At 41.8% G+C, this 18,368-nt stretch overlaps 2 protein-coding genes across 3 annotated transcripts in view; one reads left to right on the forward strand and one right to left on the reverse strand.

The window, feature by feature from the left end:
* Positions 1 to 1,314: 1,314 nt before the first annotated feature.
* On the reverse strand, positions 1,315 to 6,121 carry LOC118556863 (zinc finger BED domain-containing protein 4-like). The gene is made up of 2 exons (XM_036125408.1): positions 5,536 to 6,121; positions 1,315 to 4,942 (listed from the first exon to the last, which is right to left on the reverse strand). The coding sequence occupies exon 2, from the start codon at positions 4,750 to 4,752 to the stop codon at positions 3,190 to 3,192; it is 1,563 nt and encodes a 520-aa protein (XP_035981301.1). The 5' UTR covers positions 4,753 to 4,942; positions 5,536 to 6,121; the 3' UTR covers positions 1,315 to 3,189.
* Positions 6,122 to 15,636: 9,515 nt separating this feature from the next.
* Positions 15,637 to 18,368, forward strand: part of reck (reversion-inducing-cysteine-rich protein with kazal motifs) — a 187,806-nt gene continuing 185,074 nt past the window's right edge. The window contains exon 1 of one of the 2 annotated variants that reach the window (XM_036125404.1): positions 15,637 to 15,961. In XM_036125404.1, coding sequence (XP_035981297.1) covers positions 15,889 to 15,961 — 73 coding nt within the window. In that variant the 5' untranslated portion in view covers positions 15,637 to 15,888. The remainder of the gene's footprint in view (positions 15,962 to 18,368) is intronic. The other variant, XM_036125403.1, reaches the window with a different exon arrangement.

Below are 18,368 nucleotides of genomic sequence, written 5' to 3' on the forward strand. Positions count from 1 at the left end.
GGTTTGAGGTGGTTCTGTATGTATGCAAGTTGTGATAGTTCAGTAAATACATGCTGAGCGGAGGAAAAACGTGTCTGCGGCTTATTTACTCAGTTATACCCCCTTTTCAGGGCTTTTACATTTCCACACACCTTAGCTATTGGACAGCTCCTATCTGTTTTAGCGCCCAAACCGTTTGAATCATGTTAAATATGAATTTCACTGAGTTTAAACAGTGTTCTGCTGTTACTAATGACCGGGCACATAGAATGTTAGTTTGCAGCATATTTGGCATCAAATTTCTGCCTTTCTGAGCTGTGAGAAGTGAATTATAACCATTACATTCTTTCAGTGGCCTTTTGCATTACAGCAGCCAAAATGACTTATTTAGGTGTCAGAGGGACCAAATTAGGTCTCCCCACAAGGTGTAAGCAGTGTTTCCACACACCTTAGCTGTTGGACAGCTCTCTTCTCTTTTAACGCCCAAATTCGTCTGAATCATGTTAAATATGAATTTCACTGATTTTAAACTGTGTTCTGATGTTACTAATGACCGGGCACATAGAATGTTAGTTTGCAGCATATTTGGCATCAAATTTCTGCCTTTCTGAGCTGTGAGAAGTGAATTATAACCATTACATTCTTCCAGTGGCCTTTTGCATTGGAGCCGCCAAAATGACTTATTTAGGTATCAGAAGGACCAAATTAGGTCTCCCCACAAGGTTTAAGCAGTGTTTCCACACACATTAGCTGTTGGACAGCTCCCAGCTGTTTTAAGGCTTCTCCTCCTTCATTTTTCCATTCCTAAATTTCCTCCATCAGTTACCAAGTCTGTAATCTTGCGATATTTTCCCACGAGATTTTCGCATTAGACTTCCGGTGAGATTTGAATAAGTATGGCCGCTCACTGATGTTTTATTTAGTGTGGGCTGGTGACTTTATGGAGCTGCTGCAGGTAGGCAATTAGACTTCGGTAAAGTTAGAAAGATATGCACAGATTCGGCTTTTCCGGACCAATAACTCATCGGCGGATGATTTATTCTGCAAAACAGACACCTCTCTGTAACCACAGCAAGGCAGACAGTCAGCTACAACCGTAGTTTCCTCAAAACGAGTCTCCCACCGCGCAGGGAGAATTACATTGGACCCAATGCAGAGCTCGCTGCTCCGCAGATGCTTAGGGACCGTGTGCAAGTTGCTACACCAGAAAAATAATCATAGAGAAATATTCAACAGAGTCACCAAGGAAAGGTGGATTCTTATCAAATTCATTTCACATGTATCTGATCTCATGTATATCATACCAGATTTGTTGGATTTGAAAATACATTTGAGGATTTTCCCAAAGCCTGAGTGGCAAATGGCACCTGTATTTTATTATTAGAATAAGTATAAAATGAGCAATGACTACACTATAAATCATTTTAGTGCCTCCAAACTTGTAGGATACATTTATACTTCATTTAGGTCATATTACAACTCTTACTTTGGGAAAATATGCCTAACTTTATTTTTGGAGATTATAACGTAAAGAACTCGTGACCATCTGATGTAACAAGTTGATAACAGAATGACTACCTGATGTGTGGCACCCGAGTGGTGAGTTTAATAAATAGGAACTGCAGTGACTGTGGTCAGGGCTTTAACGAAACGAGCCTTAAGAGTTAACAATTTATTTAAAAAGAGAATGAATCAATAAAAACATATAAGGCGGTGAGGAGCGGCAGAGTCAATAAAAAAAGTCTGTTAAAAGGTCCCTTAGCTAGCCCGAATGGGGGGCGTGATCCTCTCCTCAGCTCGGTCCTTCCCGTCACCAGCTGATCGATCCTCTACAACCATGGCGAATCTCGACGGCGATCCGGCCACGGTCCCCTCCGGCGCTCAGTCCCTCCCGTCACCCGCCGACCGTTCGTCCACGGCCATGGGCAAATTTCAGCAGCGATCCGGCCACTTATACTCCAACGCCCGGTCATTCGTTCCTCGGTAGCGACCAGTTGGACGAACCTCTGCAGCAGCCAGTCCTCCAGCCTTGCTTGTCACCAGCTGACCGATCCTCTACGACCACCGCGAACCTCGACGGCAAAACCGGCCACTCGTACTCCAACGCCCGGTCGTCTGTTCCTTGACAGCGACTGGTTGAACGAACCTCTGCAGCCATCAGTCCTCCAGCATTGTCGCCCTGCCGTTCCCACATCTGTGATCAGTCCGGCTCCGTCTTTTTTGCTTCAACTGCACAGCTCTCTTTATTACCGGCCTCACAATCTGCATGCAATTTTGCCAATAGAGAACACCTGTGATCTGTGGTGGGCGTCGCCAGGTATGGGTGGTAACGTCACTTCAAAATCAAAACAAAATCAAAAAGACATGCAACACCAAAGGGAAATAACTCCAACTTATAACAAGCAAATCCAAATCAGAAAAGTCAAAGACATGCAATTAACTTAAAGAAAAAACAAGACAACATTACCACAGATGTCATTAGGCGAAGAAAAGCATGTCAATCTGATGTCATAAGGCGAAAAACAGCATGAGAGTCTGATGTCATAAGGTAAGAATAGCATGAAAATCTTATGTCATAAGGTAAGAACAGAATGGCTATCTGATCCATCTACATGAAAGAACTCATGACCATATGTTGTCATAAGTTTAAGAACAGGTGACCATATGATGTCATAAGCTGAGAACGGAATGGAACTCTGATGTCAAAATGTTAAGAATTTATGAAAATCTGATGTCATGAGGTGAGAACAGAATCATTTTATTATGTCATAAGTCTAATAACTTTTGATCATCTTATGTTAGTAGGTGAGAACAGAATGACCATCTGATATCATAAGGTGCAGAACAACATGAAAATCATATGTCATAATGTGAACAACTCATCACAATCTGATGTCATAAATTGAAGAACATAAACACAACTGATGTCATAAGTAGGGATGGGGATCGTAATATTTATTGATATCGATACCTTTATCGATACTCCTTTTCAATCCGAGTCTTTATCGATACCACTATCGATACTTTTCTGTTATTTGGTGGAAAGACGATGCAACATGTGTTTGACAGAACTGGTATTGCTTTTATTGCTTAACAAGTGAGCATAACAAAAAAGTTTCTATCCTTCAATAAACATGGCTAATGTAATAGGCCACTTCGAAATGACATAAAACTAGAATATATCAGCAGCACCAAATGAAAAATAAAATGTCATAATGTATATGAATTAAATAAATAATATGCCGTGTCACACAAAAGGAAATAAAATATCAGCTTATAAATTAACAGGTATTTTTTTTGCAGAAAAATTAACATGTCTGCCTTGTCAGGCATGATCCTCGAACGCTCCTGGCTGATGGTGTCCCCAGCAGTGGAAAACACCCTCTCTGAAGGGTTGGAAGACGCTTGGACAGTAAGGTAGCCGTGAGAGAGTTCCGCTAGCAGGGGCATGGTGTCTCTCTTTGTCCACCACCAGAGAACTGGGTCCTCTGCTATAGAAATCATAGGCAGGCTTCTGTAGAGCTGGATTTCCTCACATACTCTCTGCTGAATTCTGCTGTTGGAGTTATTCATATGGATGGTCCGTCGCTCTTGTTCCTCCTCGGCAAATAGCTCCTCCAAGGCACTCTTCTTAGGTTGTGGTGGTGGACTGACTTCAACCCGAGGATTCTCATACATAGCCTCCTCGGTTGTGTCGCTGTCCTCATGGGACTCGGGGATTGGGACATCAGCTTCTGTAGCATTTGTTGCTACAGCTGCCTCCTGCAAACGTTCCCAGGTGGTGTGCCTGACACTTTTGGCTTTAATCCTTGGGTACATCGCTGTCGCCTCTTCGAGGAACTGTTGGATTTTTTCCTCCTGGTAACGTCCAGATAGGTCAGTCAAAACCTTCCGTTTAATGTTGGATACAAATGAAGAGTCTCCTTCCTGAAATGTGAAGTGGGTCTTTAGTTTCATGAGTATCGGAAGGATCTGTCCACAGGTGGGGGTTTTCTCACTAGATACACACAGTGTAGAAGTGTACAGGACCTTCATGAACTTTATGAACTCCTCTGCTTTGGTAAAGTCCTCATCTGTGATCCTATCCAGTCGGTCCCTCTCCATGGGCTTTCTTATACGTGGATCCAACACTGCAGCTTGGAGAGCCGGATATTGCTCAAGGAACCTCTCAACCATCAGAAACAGGGAGTTCCACCTGGTTTTCACATTCAGTATCATGGTGTGCTGAGGAAGTTTGAGGAGGAGCTGCTTTTCTTTTAGCACTATCTTCGCCATTGAAGATCGTTTCATCCACACGATGACTACTCTTAGTTTTGCTGCCCACCGGGTCACCGTAGCAATGCTGTAAACTTTTTGCGCAGCCAAGTTAAGGGTGTGGGCAAAGCAACCCAGTTTGAGGATGTCCAGCTTCTTTGCAGCAACATCCATGTTGGACGCGTTGTCTACAGTCTTGACAACCACCTTGTGAGTAATGCCAAACTCTTCCAATACCTCCTCAATCTCCACTGCAACTGTTTTCCTGGTCTTCGCTCTGTAGACAGCTTTGGTCCGGAGGACTTTTTGCTGAAGCTTGCCTTGGCTGCTGTAATGGGTGGTCACAGTAATGTAGTGGTCTTGCGCTAAGCTAGTCCACCCATCACTTGCTACCTTGCTAACATTTGCCAGCTCTGTAATGACATTCTGCTTCTCCACCTCATACCACGCAGGGATGAGGGTGTTTGATAGAACAGTCCTGCTTGGAGGGGTGTAACGTGGATTGAGGGCCTTTGTCATTTCCCTAAACCACGGTGATTCAACTGTTGCAAAAGGGTGCAAGGGTGCTGTCACAAAATCACAAATTTTGTGACAGCCCTGTGACACTGCTCCACTTGATTAGAAGGCATCTTCCTGGCAGCCAGGGTGAAGGGAGTTTGGAGTAGGCCAATGGGGGCTGGAGTTGAGGTGAGCTTGAGCTGAACACCATCTAAATTAATGGGAAACAGAAATGGTAGATACATTTTCACTTATAATTAAAAACGAAACATTACAAGGTCCTCCAAATGTTTTTCTCAGACAGAAAGGAAGTGGGGAAAAAAATTATTTGAAGAAATGTCCTATGTTTTGAAGAAATGTCTTATTTTGGTTTAAAAAATATATAAATTTTCACAATTGTTGGTTAATGTATTGTCTAGTGTCACTTTTCATCATGTTTTTAGTGATTAGGAAAATATTTAGCAAATAAATAATTGTATTTTAAATTAAATGTAATTTTTTAATAAATGTTGGCATCAGTAGTTTAATTATATATTCTAAAATAATTAGAGCAATATACAACTGTATTACTCATGTTTCTTTCAAAAAACTCAATTTCCCTTTTCTTTACGTTAAACTTGAACACATCATGATAACCTAATTGTCGTTTTACTGAGCCAATCTGAACACATCATAATGCAGCACGTCTAAAACTTTATTTACTTTTCAAGCTAACTAGCTTGTATGCTGCCGATTACAACACGGATTTCACAATTACCATTTTTAACTGAGCGGACAAGGTACAAAGTCTGTGTGTGCGCTTACCAGTGGTACTCTGAGTGGATGATGAAAATGGGCCCACTGTGGTGCGGCTCAGCAGCAGGAGGATCCAACCCGGAGACAGACAGAGATGCGACTCGAGGGACACACAATTATGTTACAGGACCTCCGGGGGAAAACAAAACAAAAAAAAAAAAAATGACCAGACTTGATAGTGGTATCGATAAGCCCAAACGTTATTGATTTTCGGGTTTTGAAAAAAGTGGAACCGGGTCCTTGATAGAACCGGGTTTCGATCCCCATCCCTAGTCATAAGGTGAACAACAGCATGACAATCTGATGTCATAACGTAAAGAACTCGTGACCATCTGATGTAACAAGTTTAGAACAGAATGACTATCTGATGTCATAAGGCGAAGAAAAGCATGACAATCTGATGTCATAAGGCAAAGAACAGCATGACAGTCTGATGTCATAAGCTGAAGAACAGCATGAAAATATGTCATAAGGTAAGAACAGAATGGCTATCTGATGTCATAATGTAAAGAACTCGTGATCATATGATGTCATAAGCCGAGAATGGAATGGAACTCTGATGTCAAACGGTTAAGAACTTGTGAAAATCTGATGTCATGAGGTGAGAACAGGACTGTTCTGCAGTCCTCGTGCCATGAGAGACTCCGTCCATACACCCATTCCATCTGGGGGTTGTACTTGACCAACCAGGGAAACCACAGAACTACTGGCTGTTGAGGCAAACTGAACAGGTGAAAACTCAGGTATTCTTAATGGCCATCTGGGAAAAAGAGAACAGGTTCAGACTTTTGAGTAACTTGGCATAACAAGCTCCCATCTAGGGCCTCAAGGGGTCTTTCCAATTGAACCAGGTTTCTTGCCAAGATGGAGTCTAAATAATTAGCATCAAAGCCTGAATCTATCAGAGCTAAATGAGTGACTGATCTAAGGGATGAAGTTAACCTTACTTGTGGTAAAACACGAGAGGGATCGGAACCAAATGCTGTATGACTCACCCATGTCTTCTGGTTCACCGGTGAGTCAGGCCTTTTTACCGGGCAGAAGACCAAGAAGTGTCCATTCTGTCCACAATAGATGCATCTCCCCTCTCTCAAGGGGCACTGTTGCTCCTCTGGAGACAAATTCGGTCCTTCCCAACTGCATAGGTTCCTCCTCAGCAGCAGAGGTGACATGCAAGAGACTTATTATAGCTGAGTGAGGAATTAAGGGATGAGCTCAGATGATCCCCCTGGACAGCTGGAGAAAATCTGAGCCTGGGCCTCTCAGCAGCTTGGTCCCTCAGTCTCTAGTCCGTTCGGATTGCCAAGAAAATAAGGGAGTCCAGATCCTTAGGAAGATCTAGTGGTATCAACACACCTTTAACAGAGTCCGCCAACCCCGTTAAGAAGGCATCGAACAGAGCTACATCATTCCTGTCGCTTTCTGCAGCTAATGTGCAGAACTCAATAGCATAGTCAGAGGTGGACCTTCTGCCCTGGTGCAGACCCATGAGGGATCTGGCTGCCTCTCTACCAGGAGCAGTATGTTGAAAAACCTTAGAAAAAGTGAGAAATCACAAATGCCACTTTGGATCTTTCAGTGGGGTAAGCTGACCTCTGTAACTCAAAGTGGAGACTGCACTGGTTCAAAAAGGCTCTACAATTTCCTGAGTCTCCAGAAAAATCAGTGTGCTTTGGAGACGTGAGGCATGGCAGAATTAACTGGGTCATCAATAGGAGGAGAAGGGTCCACAGGGGGGGTGGTTGACCAAAGGTCAGTACACAGAGAATCAGTCACAAGGGCAGAGGCAGAGTCGAAGCACAAAAGGTTCAAAAATCACTTGAGACTAGAAGCTTAGGGGAAAAAGGACTAGAATGCTTGCTTGGAGAAGCTAAGATGAACTGGCAAGGAAGGGCACAGACGGCCTAAATACACAGGAAGGGAAGATTGGGAGCAGATGTGTTCAATCAGGCTGGGTAGGTGCAGGCAGCAGTGGTGGGGCAAAACAAGTTAACATGTCACATTCTGCTGCCAAGCTGTGGAGTGCTTTTTTATAATTTGATGTTACACACATCCTGATGTCTCGACATAGACGTTTAATTCTATATATAATTTTTTTTGGTAAATTGACAATAGCAGTGATAAACAGCGCTGTGTGGAATCTGATGATGATAATTGAGATACACTATGCAATATATAGATATAAAGCTTTCCCTATCAGTTTCACGCACATTAAACATGAATCGAGCAACATCAACATTCTCCACTCCTTGGTCGCTTCTGACCCTGTACATAAATCATCTTTTTTATGTTTATTTAATTCAGTGGGAGAAAAAAGAGATAAGATAATTGTGATTGTGAAGTAGCAACTGTTGTGCAATCAAGCCATGAGAAAAATCAGACTGAGTTGAAGCAAAGAAATTTGAGATTTTTACAGGCACCAAGGAACTGCCCCCTTCAGCAGGGTGTCATTGCTATGAACCAAGCTACACCAGACTTATCTTCCTCCTTGCCTGTGGACCCTCGAGGAGAGTGTCAATGCTGGGGAGACCAGCCACCGATGCGTGCCGCATGGGGCTCAAAGACTCACAAGCATCTGCAGAGTCGACCAAGCTGAGTAAAGTCTGCTTCCTGTGAAACTAACATCATAATCAAATCGGTGGTGGTCTGTCTAAGCTGTGCAGGAGAAGGCTGACCTGGGAGCTGAGCCAATATCCAGTAGGAGTGCAGAGACCACATCCTGGGATCCCCCTTCACAGGACTGAGATCTGCATGAAGGACCCTGGAGCTGCCTCCTCACAGCCACGTTTTGGCTAGCTGCATAGCTGGTCAGACAACCAGCCTTCACCCGACCAGCATTCCTCCCTCCCTGCTTCAATTGCTTCCAACTGGATGCCCAAAGTGAACCGAACTGACACGGAGGCACAGACAGATTTAGCAGAGTTGAACAGGGGAAGTTAAATGGTTTATTTAGAATGGTTTACTTGATGTATTTTCCCTGTGTTTTTAAAGTTTGACTGCGCTAACAGGCATAGCTCCCGTCAGCATTTTGAAACCAAGTGTTACTGATGTAGGTCGAATGTGTTTTTACGGTTATAACAAACTTTGTTTCCATAAGGGTTTTATACATTGATGGTATCAATCAAGCGTCCTAAAGTTACAAATTTTACTGAGCAAATCATTCTTTTAAATTTTATTTTATCAAATACTTTTTTGTTTAACTCAGGGTTTGCATTGTGAATGGGTTGAAACACATACCAAATGTTCTAAATTAGTTAAGCTAATTTAACTTCATTCCACATTCTTTAAGATGAGCTTTGGTTCTCTAACTTAAATCTGCAGTGAACCTTTGTTTCTTTGTGTGTAAATAGTTCCTTAGCTTCTTTTTGTCTTTGTTTTGCTTAGTAGTTTAATTAAGTTTCACTAGCATAGTAGAGAGGATTTGTTAACTGAAATATAGCATTCTATAGTGATGTTCTCTGGATGTTAATTTTATTTCTGTTAAGAAATTCTTGAACTTGAAGAGAAATTGCCACTCCTTTATTCTATGCAGAGTTTGCTGTTAAAAGAATGCCAGTGCTCGAATCATTCCTTTCAACTATTGTCCTAATATCAGCTGTTTGGGCTGATATTCACTGGACAATACCTAACAGACTGAGAGTTATTGATTAAACAATAAATAACTTAAAACAGTGTGTAATAGCACAACACAACAATTAGTAGTATTAATTACTTGCTTTCAGGGTATGCCATGTCTGTCAGTAGTTATTTCGAAGGCAGCAAAATCAGTTGCTTCCAAACACACAAATTGGGCTGTACCTATGTCTGACAGACAGACAGACCAAACTCATTCATCCTTCTTTAAATGGTTATTGAGGAAACACAGAGTAATTTTGAAATGCAGTCAGACAAGTTTATGTCCAAATGTTCTTTTAGTCTTTCTTCCTCAATGTTAGGACGACCAATTTCTCCAGCTACGGTATCCACAGTACTGCAACTTGCCAGTCCGTGTATATGTTCATTACGTTCAATTACAGCTCCCATAAAACATTGTAAGGCCTGTATGACATCTGCTGGGATATTCGCAGGTCTAGAAAGTGCTTCCCAGAGGTTCAGCTCCTGACGACACGTAAATTCGAGAAAATCAGTCTCAAGAGCTGTTCTTGCTCGAGCTGTCTCCAATTTTACAATGAGCCGGGACATGAACTCCTGTCATACAATGCCCCATAAAAAGTTTAAAAACAAACTGGTGACAGTTTCAAACATAGTTACATATTGATCTGCCAATTGCATTGCCAACAACGTTTGCTGCTTTTCCTACCATAAAACTGGTCACAAGAAAAGACAGGCAGAAAGAAAAGGAGAGGTTACTTTGCTGATTATTTCAACCTACCAATTAAGTAAGCTTCTGTTTTTTCATTGACAAGTAATGATTGTGGATAAACCACAAGTTATAGAAATGGAGTAGTACAACATAATCTACATGCCCCACTTTTACTAAACAGAACTCGATTAAAGTTAGTTTTAGCAGTGCATAAATTGTAATGTTAACTAGCTTATCTTGCCTGGTGTATGTATTTAAATTAAATGTTAGATGTAATTTGTCTTTTGCATTTGCAATAAAAAAGGGGGGGTTGGGTGAGGGGGTCTTACTGGGCAAAATTATAATGTGAGGCACTGTTAATATACTCTTTTAAATGCAGACCACACATTGTACACTGTTAAAAAATATATGTGACCATGGATATATGGATATGTAGCAGAGAGGCAGAGCCTCAACATTGCAGTACCTACCATAGTGCCTTGTCAGAAAAGGAAACGGAAGGTGCCAATGCGTTTTCAGCACAGCGCAACAGTGTAACAAGTAGGTGCTCTATTTGAGTCTGAGTGTGTACTATACCTTTCTGGATAGTATGACTGAGGAGCATAACAGGAGATTCAAAGGAGCAACCCGGATGTTCCACTGACACAATCATTCAGTCCTTTCACCACTTACAGGACATTCTAGCTGGGTAGGCAATCCAGACACAAGCAAATAAAGCTGTCCACATCCTCTGGGATTTCTATGGAGCAGAGGACCAGCTCTCCTTTAAAAGGCCTCAAAGAAATCTTTGCCATACTGAGGGAAAACAGAGGCCAGCTCATCTTTTCCACCTTTGTGAAGATGATGCAACTCTATGCAACATTGCCAGCTTATGTGAAGAGATCATTTTAAAACCTGAAAATGATCATGAACAAGGTAAGAGTTTAGAGTGGAGCATACCGACTCTCTGCCCTTTTCTTGCTTGCCATAGAAAAATAAATTCAGAACAAGTATAGTGAGCTAATTAGAATCTTCAATGACATGGCCCCAAGAAGCATGTTACATTAAAGAAGGAAAAAGAGAATTATGACATTCACTTAAGTCTTTGAACAAAATTAAGTCTGAGTCTGTCATGATGCAGCCTGAAGGCTGCATACTGAACATTTCTCGCTCCGTCTCCAGTGCAGTCCTGATTAGGAACACCTGTCAGGCTGCAATCACCATGGACTCATTCCACATGCTCACTCCACCATATAAACTCACCTCAGTTTGTCCATGGTTACCGGTTCGTCTCCAGTCCTCTGAACATCATGCCTGTCCTGTTCCTGCTTGTGTCCTGGTCCTGTTCCTGTCTGTTCCCGTCTGCCAGTTCCTGTACCCTGCAACCTCCGTCTGGTAAATCCAAGACAAATCATGACAGAGTCAAGTCTCTGGTCTTTGAATTATTCTATTTTTAAAGTTTGTTTATAAATTTGTGTACTTGAAATTCTAATTTGTTTTTTAGACACTGAGGTGACATTGCCAGACTTTTTTCAGTTGTTACAAATTTGATTGTTAAAGAAATCAACCTGCAGTGTTGGACAATAATAAGCATCTGCATCAGACAGCATTTGATTTAAAGTAGATAGCTACATAACCATGATGTTCAAGCTGTGCCTATAATAAATCTCGCACTACTAAGGCCGTGTGAATTGCTTTGTACTTTATCAATACATCCTAGACGTCAGTGCCGGCCCGAGCCTCTTGGGGGCCCTAAGCAGAATTTGATTTGGGGCCCCCCCTCCCACCACGCAGAATCACCTATGCTAGAAGATGATTGATACAAAGGTCACACTATAATGTTATCGCAAATATTATAATAATAATCAAATTGTTTTTATATGATTTTTCATATTGAAACAAAAGACATCCCATTCAAAACATATAGAACAAAAGAGTAGGACTCAAAATTTACATCACAAAAACAGCTAAAAAAAAAACAGACAAACTAACTGTCAGGATGCAGCTTGTAGGCTGCAGTCTGAGCCTCTCTGCCTCTCTCCCTTCCCTGCGCAGAACGATTGATTCCACCTGTCAGGCTGCAATCAACCTCCAACTGTTCCCACCTGTTTCCACCCCTATTTATACTCACCTCAGTCTGTTCTTGCTCGCCGGTCCATAGTGTTCTTCTCCTGCTCAGTTTCTGCCAGAACCCTGTGTCAGCTCAGTTTTCCTGTTTTGGTCCGCCAGAAGACTTCACTTCAGCTTTATTCCAGCCAGCCTCAACCCAATACATGTTTCTGTTCCAACGCAGTTTTTTCCACTCCTGTTCACGACTCCTGGGTTCCGTTCAGCTCTTAAGTTCCTGTGCTGTTCCACGGTCTCAAGTTCCTGAACTGTTCCACGGTCTCAAGTTCCTGTGCTGTTCCATGGTCTCACGTTCCTGTGCTGTTCCACGGTCTCAAGTTCTGCAGCTGTTCAACAGTCTCAAGTTCCGCAGCTGTTCCACGGTCTCAAGTCCTCAGCTCCAGAGTTCCTTCCTGGTCAGTCACCCCACACTCCTCCTGTTGGCCAGCTTCTGCACCCTTCATCTCTATCAGTTAAAAGACTCTGGTTCCTCTCGTCATCATCTTCCATCCTGTTCAGTAAACTCACTTTAGGAACTAGGTGCGTGCTGTGTCCGGGTTCATCCTAAGACAAATTATGACACTAACGACAAGACAGATCCTACTACCATACACACCACCCGTGTTCCAGACACTCTTGGGTTAAAACTCGATACATATAATTATCATTGTGGTTGTTATTGCCATTCAAACCTGAGGGAAAAAATGGGGGTGGCGAAGCTGCTAGTTATGCAGAAGCAGATGAAAATTCAGATTCAAAATAGGAAATAAAAGGTTGCCAGACTTGGAAATATCTCTTAGTGTTGCCCTGTAAAGTAAATCTAAGATGTTCCAACTTTAGGTGTGCCATCACCTCCTCTACCCATCTTTTGTGAGTTGGCGGTGCTGCCTTTATCCAATTAAATAAAATCAATCTCCTGGCTAACAATAAAGAAAATGCCATTGCTTTCCTTTGACAGTCGTTAATTCTGTTTCGCCCGGTGCCACACCACAAATGGCTACCAGACGAACGGGTTCAACATTTTTCTTGTAAATGGATGAAAAGGTTTTGAAGATTTTGATCCAGAATTCTTTGAGCCTGGGGAGAGACCAGAACATATGAGTTGTGTTGGCTGGCACCTGTTTACATCTAGGGCAAGTCGGATCAGCTCCCTGGTAAATTCTTGCCAATTTGTCCCTTGTGAAACGAAGTCTCTGTACCCCTTTAAACTGTGTTAATCCATGTCAAACATATACAGATGAAAAATGCATGTGTTCTACTGCCCACATCCATTCATTTTTGGATATGTCCAGCTCTAATTCTTCCTCCCATTTCCTTTTTATGTGGTCGAGGGATGGGGAAGCCTCTGGATATTTACATGGAGCATATAAACCGACCCCTTAGTAGTCAGATTCATATCCTATAGCCCATCTATCCACCCACTCTGCAGTGATTCAAGAGATGAGGCGAATGTCTTTTTCACAAAGTCTCGGATCTGAAAATATCTGAAATAGTTAGTTTTTAAGGGCATTCCATATTTATTTTCCAGCTCAGCAGCAGACATAAATACACCATCTTTAACCAGATTTTTAACAGATTCAGCCCCAGCTCTATGTCATACCTTTAAATACTGTTCCCCCCAGAGCTGGCAAGAACAGGTGATTGCCATAAACGGGAGCAGACAGGATGCATTTCTGTTTTTAAAATGAGTTATGAATTGGACCCAGATTTTGATATAGTTTCATACAACAGGGTTATTTGTGTATAGGTGCTTGCTTAGGGGCAGAGGGGTACAAATCAGGGAATGCAGGGATATTGGGCTAGATGCATATCTTTCCATATGTAGCCATACTGGGGTTTCCTCATCATCTAACTGCAAGACCCAAAATAGCAATTTATGTAGATTAGCTGCCCCGGATTAAATGCCGATAATTTGGTAGAGCTAGGCCCCCCTCCTCTCTCTATCTCTCTAGAAACTCTCTTCTTATCCCGGGGACTGTTTTTCATATAAAAGCAGATGTATATTTATTTAATTTAAAAAAAAGATGTAAGAATAAAAATTGGTATCGTCTGAAATAAGAACAGGAACTTTGGCATTACGATCATTTTGAGAGTTTATCTTACATGCCAATGATATTGGGAGAGATGACCACCTTTTCATATCTGATTTCACCTTATTCGCTATTACTTTAAAATTATGCTTAAATAAATCTTTATATTTGCTTGTTACCGTAACACCTAAATATGTGAATTTGTCTTTCATGGTTGTAAAAGGATAGGCCTGGAATGATAGTCTCCTCGACTGTTCATTAATTGGGAAAAACACTTTTTTCTAGATTAATTTTATAACCCGAAACGCTCCCAAAGTTTTCAATAATAAGAAGAACCACTGAAACACTTGTGGCAGAATTTGACAGAAAAAGGAGAAGGTCGTCAGCGTACAGCAAAAGTTTATGATTTTTCATCCCCCTGCGTATTCCCCCCAGCAGCATTCCTCAACATTATTGGAAGAGGCTGAATTCCCACATAAAGAGCAGGGGGGACAGATAACCTGTGTCGGCCCCTCCTGGGCGCCCTGCTTTGGGGGCCCCTTTGGGAGTGCGGGGTTTTGGGTCCCCTGACCCCTGCCTTTGTGCTTGGGAAAGGCGGGCCTTTGGTTCTCCACAACCACTATCGAGCTATTTCCTTCTGGATAATTTTCACCTAAACTAGTGCACTCTCACAAACTCCCACAGGTGCAGGGTTCCAGGTATTAAGTGTTCACTTATATACAGAAAGCCTGTAATTTATTTATTTATGTTCTTTCACTTTCTTTTTTCAGGTATCACTTTACACATGTCAGCCTAAATAATAGTACATATGATTTAGCAAGGGCATCTAGGTGTTACTCGATTGTATCTGTTGCTTTATGTCTGTTGGTTGTGCTGTTCTTTTTGCATCTCTCTTTCCAGGTGATGGAGCAGACGGAGAACGTTTTATCATTCTCTCCCTTTTATCTCTTCTTTCTTTCACCTCTTCTCTTTCTTTTTTTTCTCTTCTTGTTCTTCCTTTACTCTCCCATTGTAGTGTCCATATAATTTGAAATTCTCCCTGCAGGAATCACAATAAAGAAAGAAAAAAAAAAACAAAAACAAATTAATTCTATTAATTTATTCTATTCTATCAAACGCTTTGTGGGCATCTAGGGATATTACAATATCTTGATCAATGCTATCTTCAGCAGTGTATATCACATTAAAAAGGCGATGGGGATTACTGGGAAGTTGTTTACCAGCAACGAATCCTGTGTGGTCAGGATGTATTATATTACTTATAACAGGCTCAATCCTTTGGTCAATATCCTATAATCACATAAATTCTTTCATCATCCTTCATTCATTTATATCACTTGTTGAAGTTATTGAATTGTAAAAAAATAAAAAATAAAAATAAAAAATTGGGGGGGCCCCTGGCGCAAGCGGCTGCTTAGTTCGCTTATGCCTCGGGCCGGCCCTGCTAGACGTGAAGAAGTGCGGGGCATCTTGTGTCTCTCATTAAAGAGCAATTGATACCACATGAAAGAAGCAGAGAACCCGAGTAAAACAAGTTGGTGTATGAAAATGTGATGGACGAGCGTCAAATTAACATGATTTGGTCGTCTCAGTGTTTGTCTTATTAGGGGTTAACTGTAACTTCTACGGATGAAAATGGAACCAAAGCACAATTACTCCTAATTTACTATCCGCTTTATTCAATATTGTTCTCTGGATATGTAGGCTATGTCTTAACGCACTGTTTTTCTTCATTTCAGTATTTGGATATAGTTTTCCTAATCCGAACATCTGCTTTAGAAGCAAGCCGCTGCTCCGTGCTTGCGCATGCTCTCTTTGCTCTGGGGGTAGTGGAAATAAAGAGAGAGAGAGAGGGTTAACGGGGATCCATTTAGTGGCATGTCACAGCGTCGCACATTTTCCTGACTTCTTCTTCTTCACAATGCACTTTGGGATTTCAATAAGATGCGTGTGTGTTTCCCGATAACAAGCTTTCTCCTCGCCGTCAACTTTTACAGCCAGCTGCTGCGAGCTCAGGGTAAGTCTGTCCCTGACTTCGGTCTGAAACTTTCCAGACTCCATCCAACGGACCCACAGACACGTTTGTGAGGTTGCTTAGAGAAGTTGGGCCGCCACTGTGCGGCGGTTCGGACTGCTTGGCTGGTTCGGTGATAGCTATAAGATGTTTCCTTCTTAGTCTCCAGGACAGCAAACCAAAGCTCCTTCTGTGTTGGTCTAGTTTCACGTCGCTGCGGGCCTTCGTGAGGTTGCGCTCAGTTGGACTGTTAATCTTTTTGGATTGAAGTCCGAGTGCTGAGGTTGGCCTCGGATTCCCAGTATCTGATTCGGCGCTGCGGAGTTACTGTGTTTAAAATGAACCTTTGATCATTTCAACGTCTAACTGGATTGGCCCTAAACTGGATTAGACTGTATCACGCAGATCAAATTTAGGGATTTTATAAAGGGGGCGATATCAACCGGGATTTTCTGTTTTCAGTAAATCATCTTAGATGGGATAAGACTAGATAATGTAATAACTAAACTAAGTCAAACTCGAATTGAATCATTCTCCAGCACAGATAGTCTTAGAATTGTCAAGCCGTTATTCAGTTTGTAATTCTACTAACTTTATAACAAACTTTTACCTTTAGAGTACCCTGTGATTGCTGGGCTAAATTCACATTCTAACCCGAAATGTTCTCTGAAAGAACAGCTTCCCCTCCAAAACTCTAAAACACTCTATTCTAATTCTGAAGAATTTGTCAGATTTAGCCATTACATGGTTGCATTTGCTAAAAACATCAACCATGCGTTTTTGTAAGCTCATAGTTTACGCATGGTTTGTCAGTAAAGACTGATTAACTCTACCTATACGCGTTCTGAATAAATACATATTCTAGATGTTTTTTTCTTCCCATGGCTGCTTTTAAGCGTGACTATTTCTGGAAAACAGGGAAATAGCCCTTTAAGTGACGTCAGGTTCCGTTCCACCGCCGAGGTACTGCCCACTACCCTGTCCGTTTAGACTGCAGAGTTGACCAAACCAGTTCAGGGGAAAGGCGGGTTCCTAGCTGTGTCTGGGAAGTTGTTCAGAGTGAAACAAAACCCTGTCTGCACAGCACCAGCACATCACTTCAGTATAGTTAGAAAGATATTCACAGATCCGGCTTTTCCGGATCAATAGCTCAACAGACACCTCTCCGACACCACAGCAAGGCAGACAGTGAGCTACAACCGTAGTTCCCCCAATTCGAGTCTCCCACCGCGCTGGGAGAATTACATTGGACCCTATGCAGAGCTCGCTCCTCCGCAAATGCTTAGGGGGGACCGTCTGCAAGTTGCTACACCAGAAAAATAATCATAGAGAAATATTCAAAAGTGTCACCAAGGAGTGGTGGATTATTATCAAATTAATTTCATATGTATCTGATCTCATGTATATCACACCACATTTATTTGATTTGAAAATAATAAATTTTTTGAGGAATTTCCCAAAGCCTGAATGGCAAATGGCACCTCTATTTTATTATTAGAATAAGTATATGAGCAGTGACTACACTATAAATCATTTTAGTGCCTCCAAACTTGTAGGATACAGTTATACTTCATCTGGATCATACTACAACTCAGTGGCGGCTGGCCAGTAGGGGGCGGTCGGGCGCCGCCCCCTTAAAATTGTTTAGATAATAAATGATTTCTGAACTGCAAAGTACTTAGAAATGTATTTATTCATACTGTGTGTCCAATAGACAATAAAATAGTAAATACATAATTCTATTTAATTGCTCACATTGTGCACACTTCCTATCCTATGTGCAGGGCGCCGTTCTCATCAGAGTGAATGTAGGCGCATCAACTTGGGCAAGCACGTGATCTGAGGCTGACTTTTAATTGGTTATTTAAGGTTTTCCACAGGGTGCAGCGCTCTGCGTCCCGGACACACCCATTCTGTTGTGTCATTACTGGTAGAGTGTCAGTACTAGCTAATTTTTTTTAAAACATTGTGTGATTGGACAATCCCCGATTCGACTCATTAGCGCAGCTGCAGTTCGTTAGGTTGATTCAGGTTTACGTTTGCAAAGTGGAGTAGTTTCAAAATGAGAGAAAATTCTGTTTTGTCTTTACAAAAAAATGCTTTTACAAAGCGTTCACTTGAAGAAAAAAAACAGGATAAAGGAGCTTGGACCGGATAGTCCCAATTTACAAATTCAGCAGCAGGCAAGTGATCTCTCCACTCCATTGTTGGACAAAGCAGTGTAGGTAGTAGTCAGCCAGTGAAGAAGCGTCGGATACTCAGTGTAGAAGACCATGAAAGGATTGCTGCAGAGGTGAGTTGTTGTGGAAAATCACTGTTACACTGGTTTACAGTAATGTTATTTAATATATTAGGAAGATGTGCGTTGTAGTTAGAAATACCTTTAGTTGTGTCTATGCTGTGTAGGTAT

Source organism: Fundulus heteroclitus, chromosome 21, assembly GCF_011125445.2.
Source record: "Fundulus heteroclitus isolate FHET01 chromosome 21, MU-UCD_Fhet_4.1, whole genome shotgun sequence".
In the NCBI taxonomy this organism is placed as follows: Eukaryota; Metazoa; Chordata; class Actinopteri; order Cyprinodontiformes; family Fundulidae; genus Fundulus; species Fundulus heteroclitus.

What these genes read in the sequence shown, in the direction of transcription:
- LOC118556863 (XM_036125408.1), bottom strand. Translation starts at nt 4,752, where the DNA reads ATGACAAAGGCCCTCAATCCACGTTACACCCCTCCAAGCAGGACTGTT.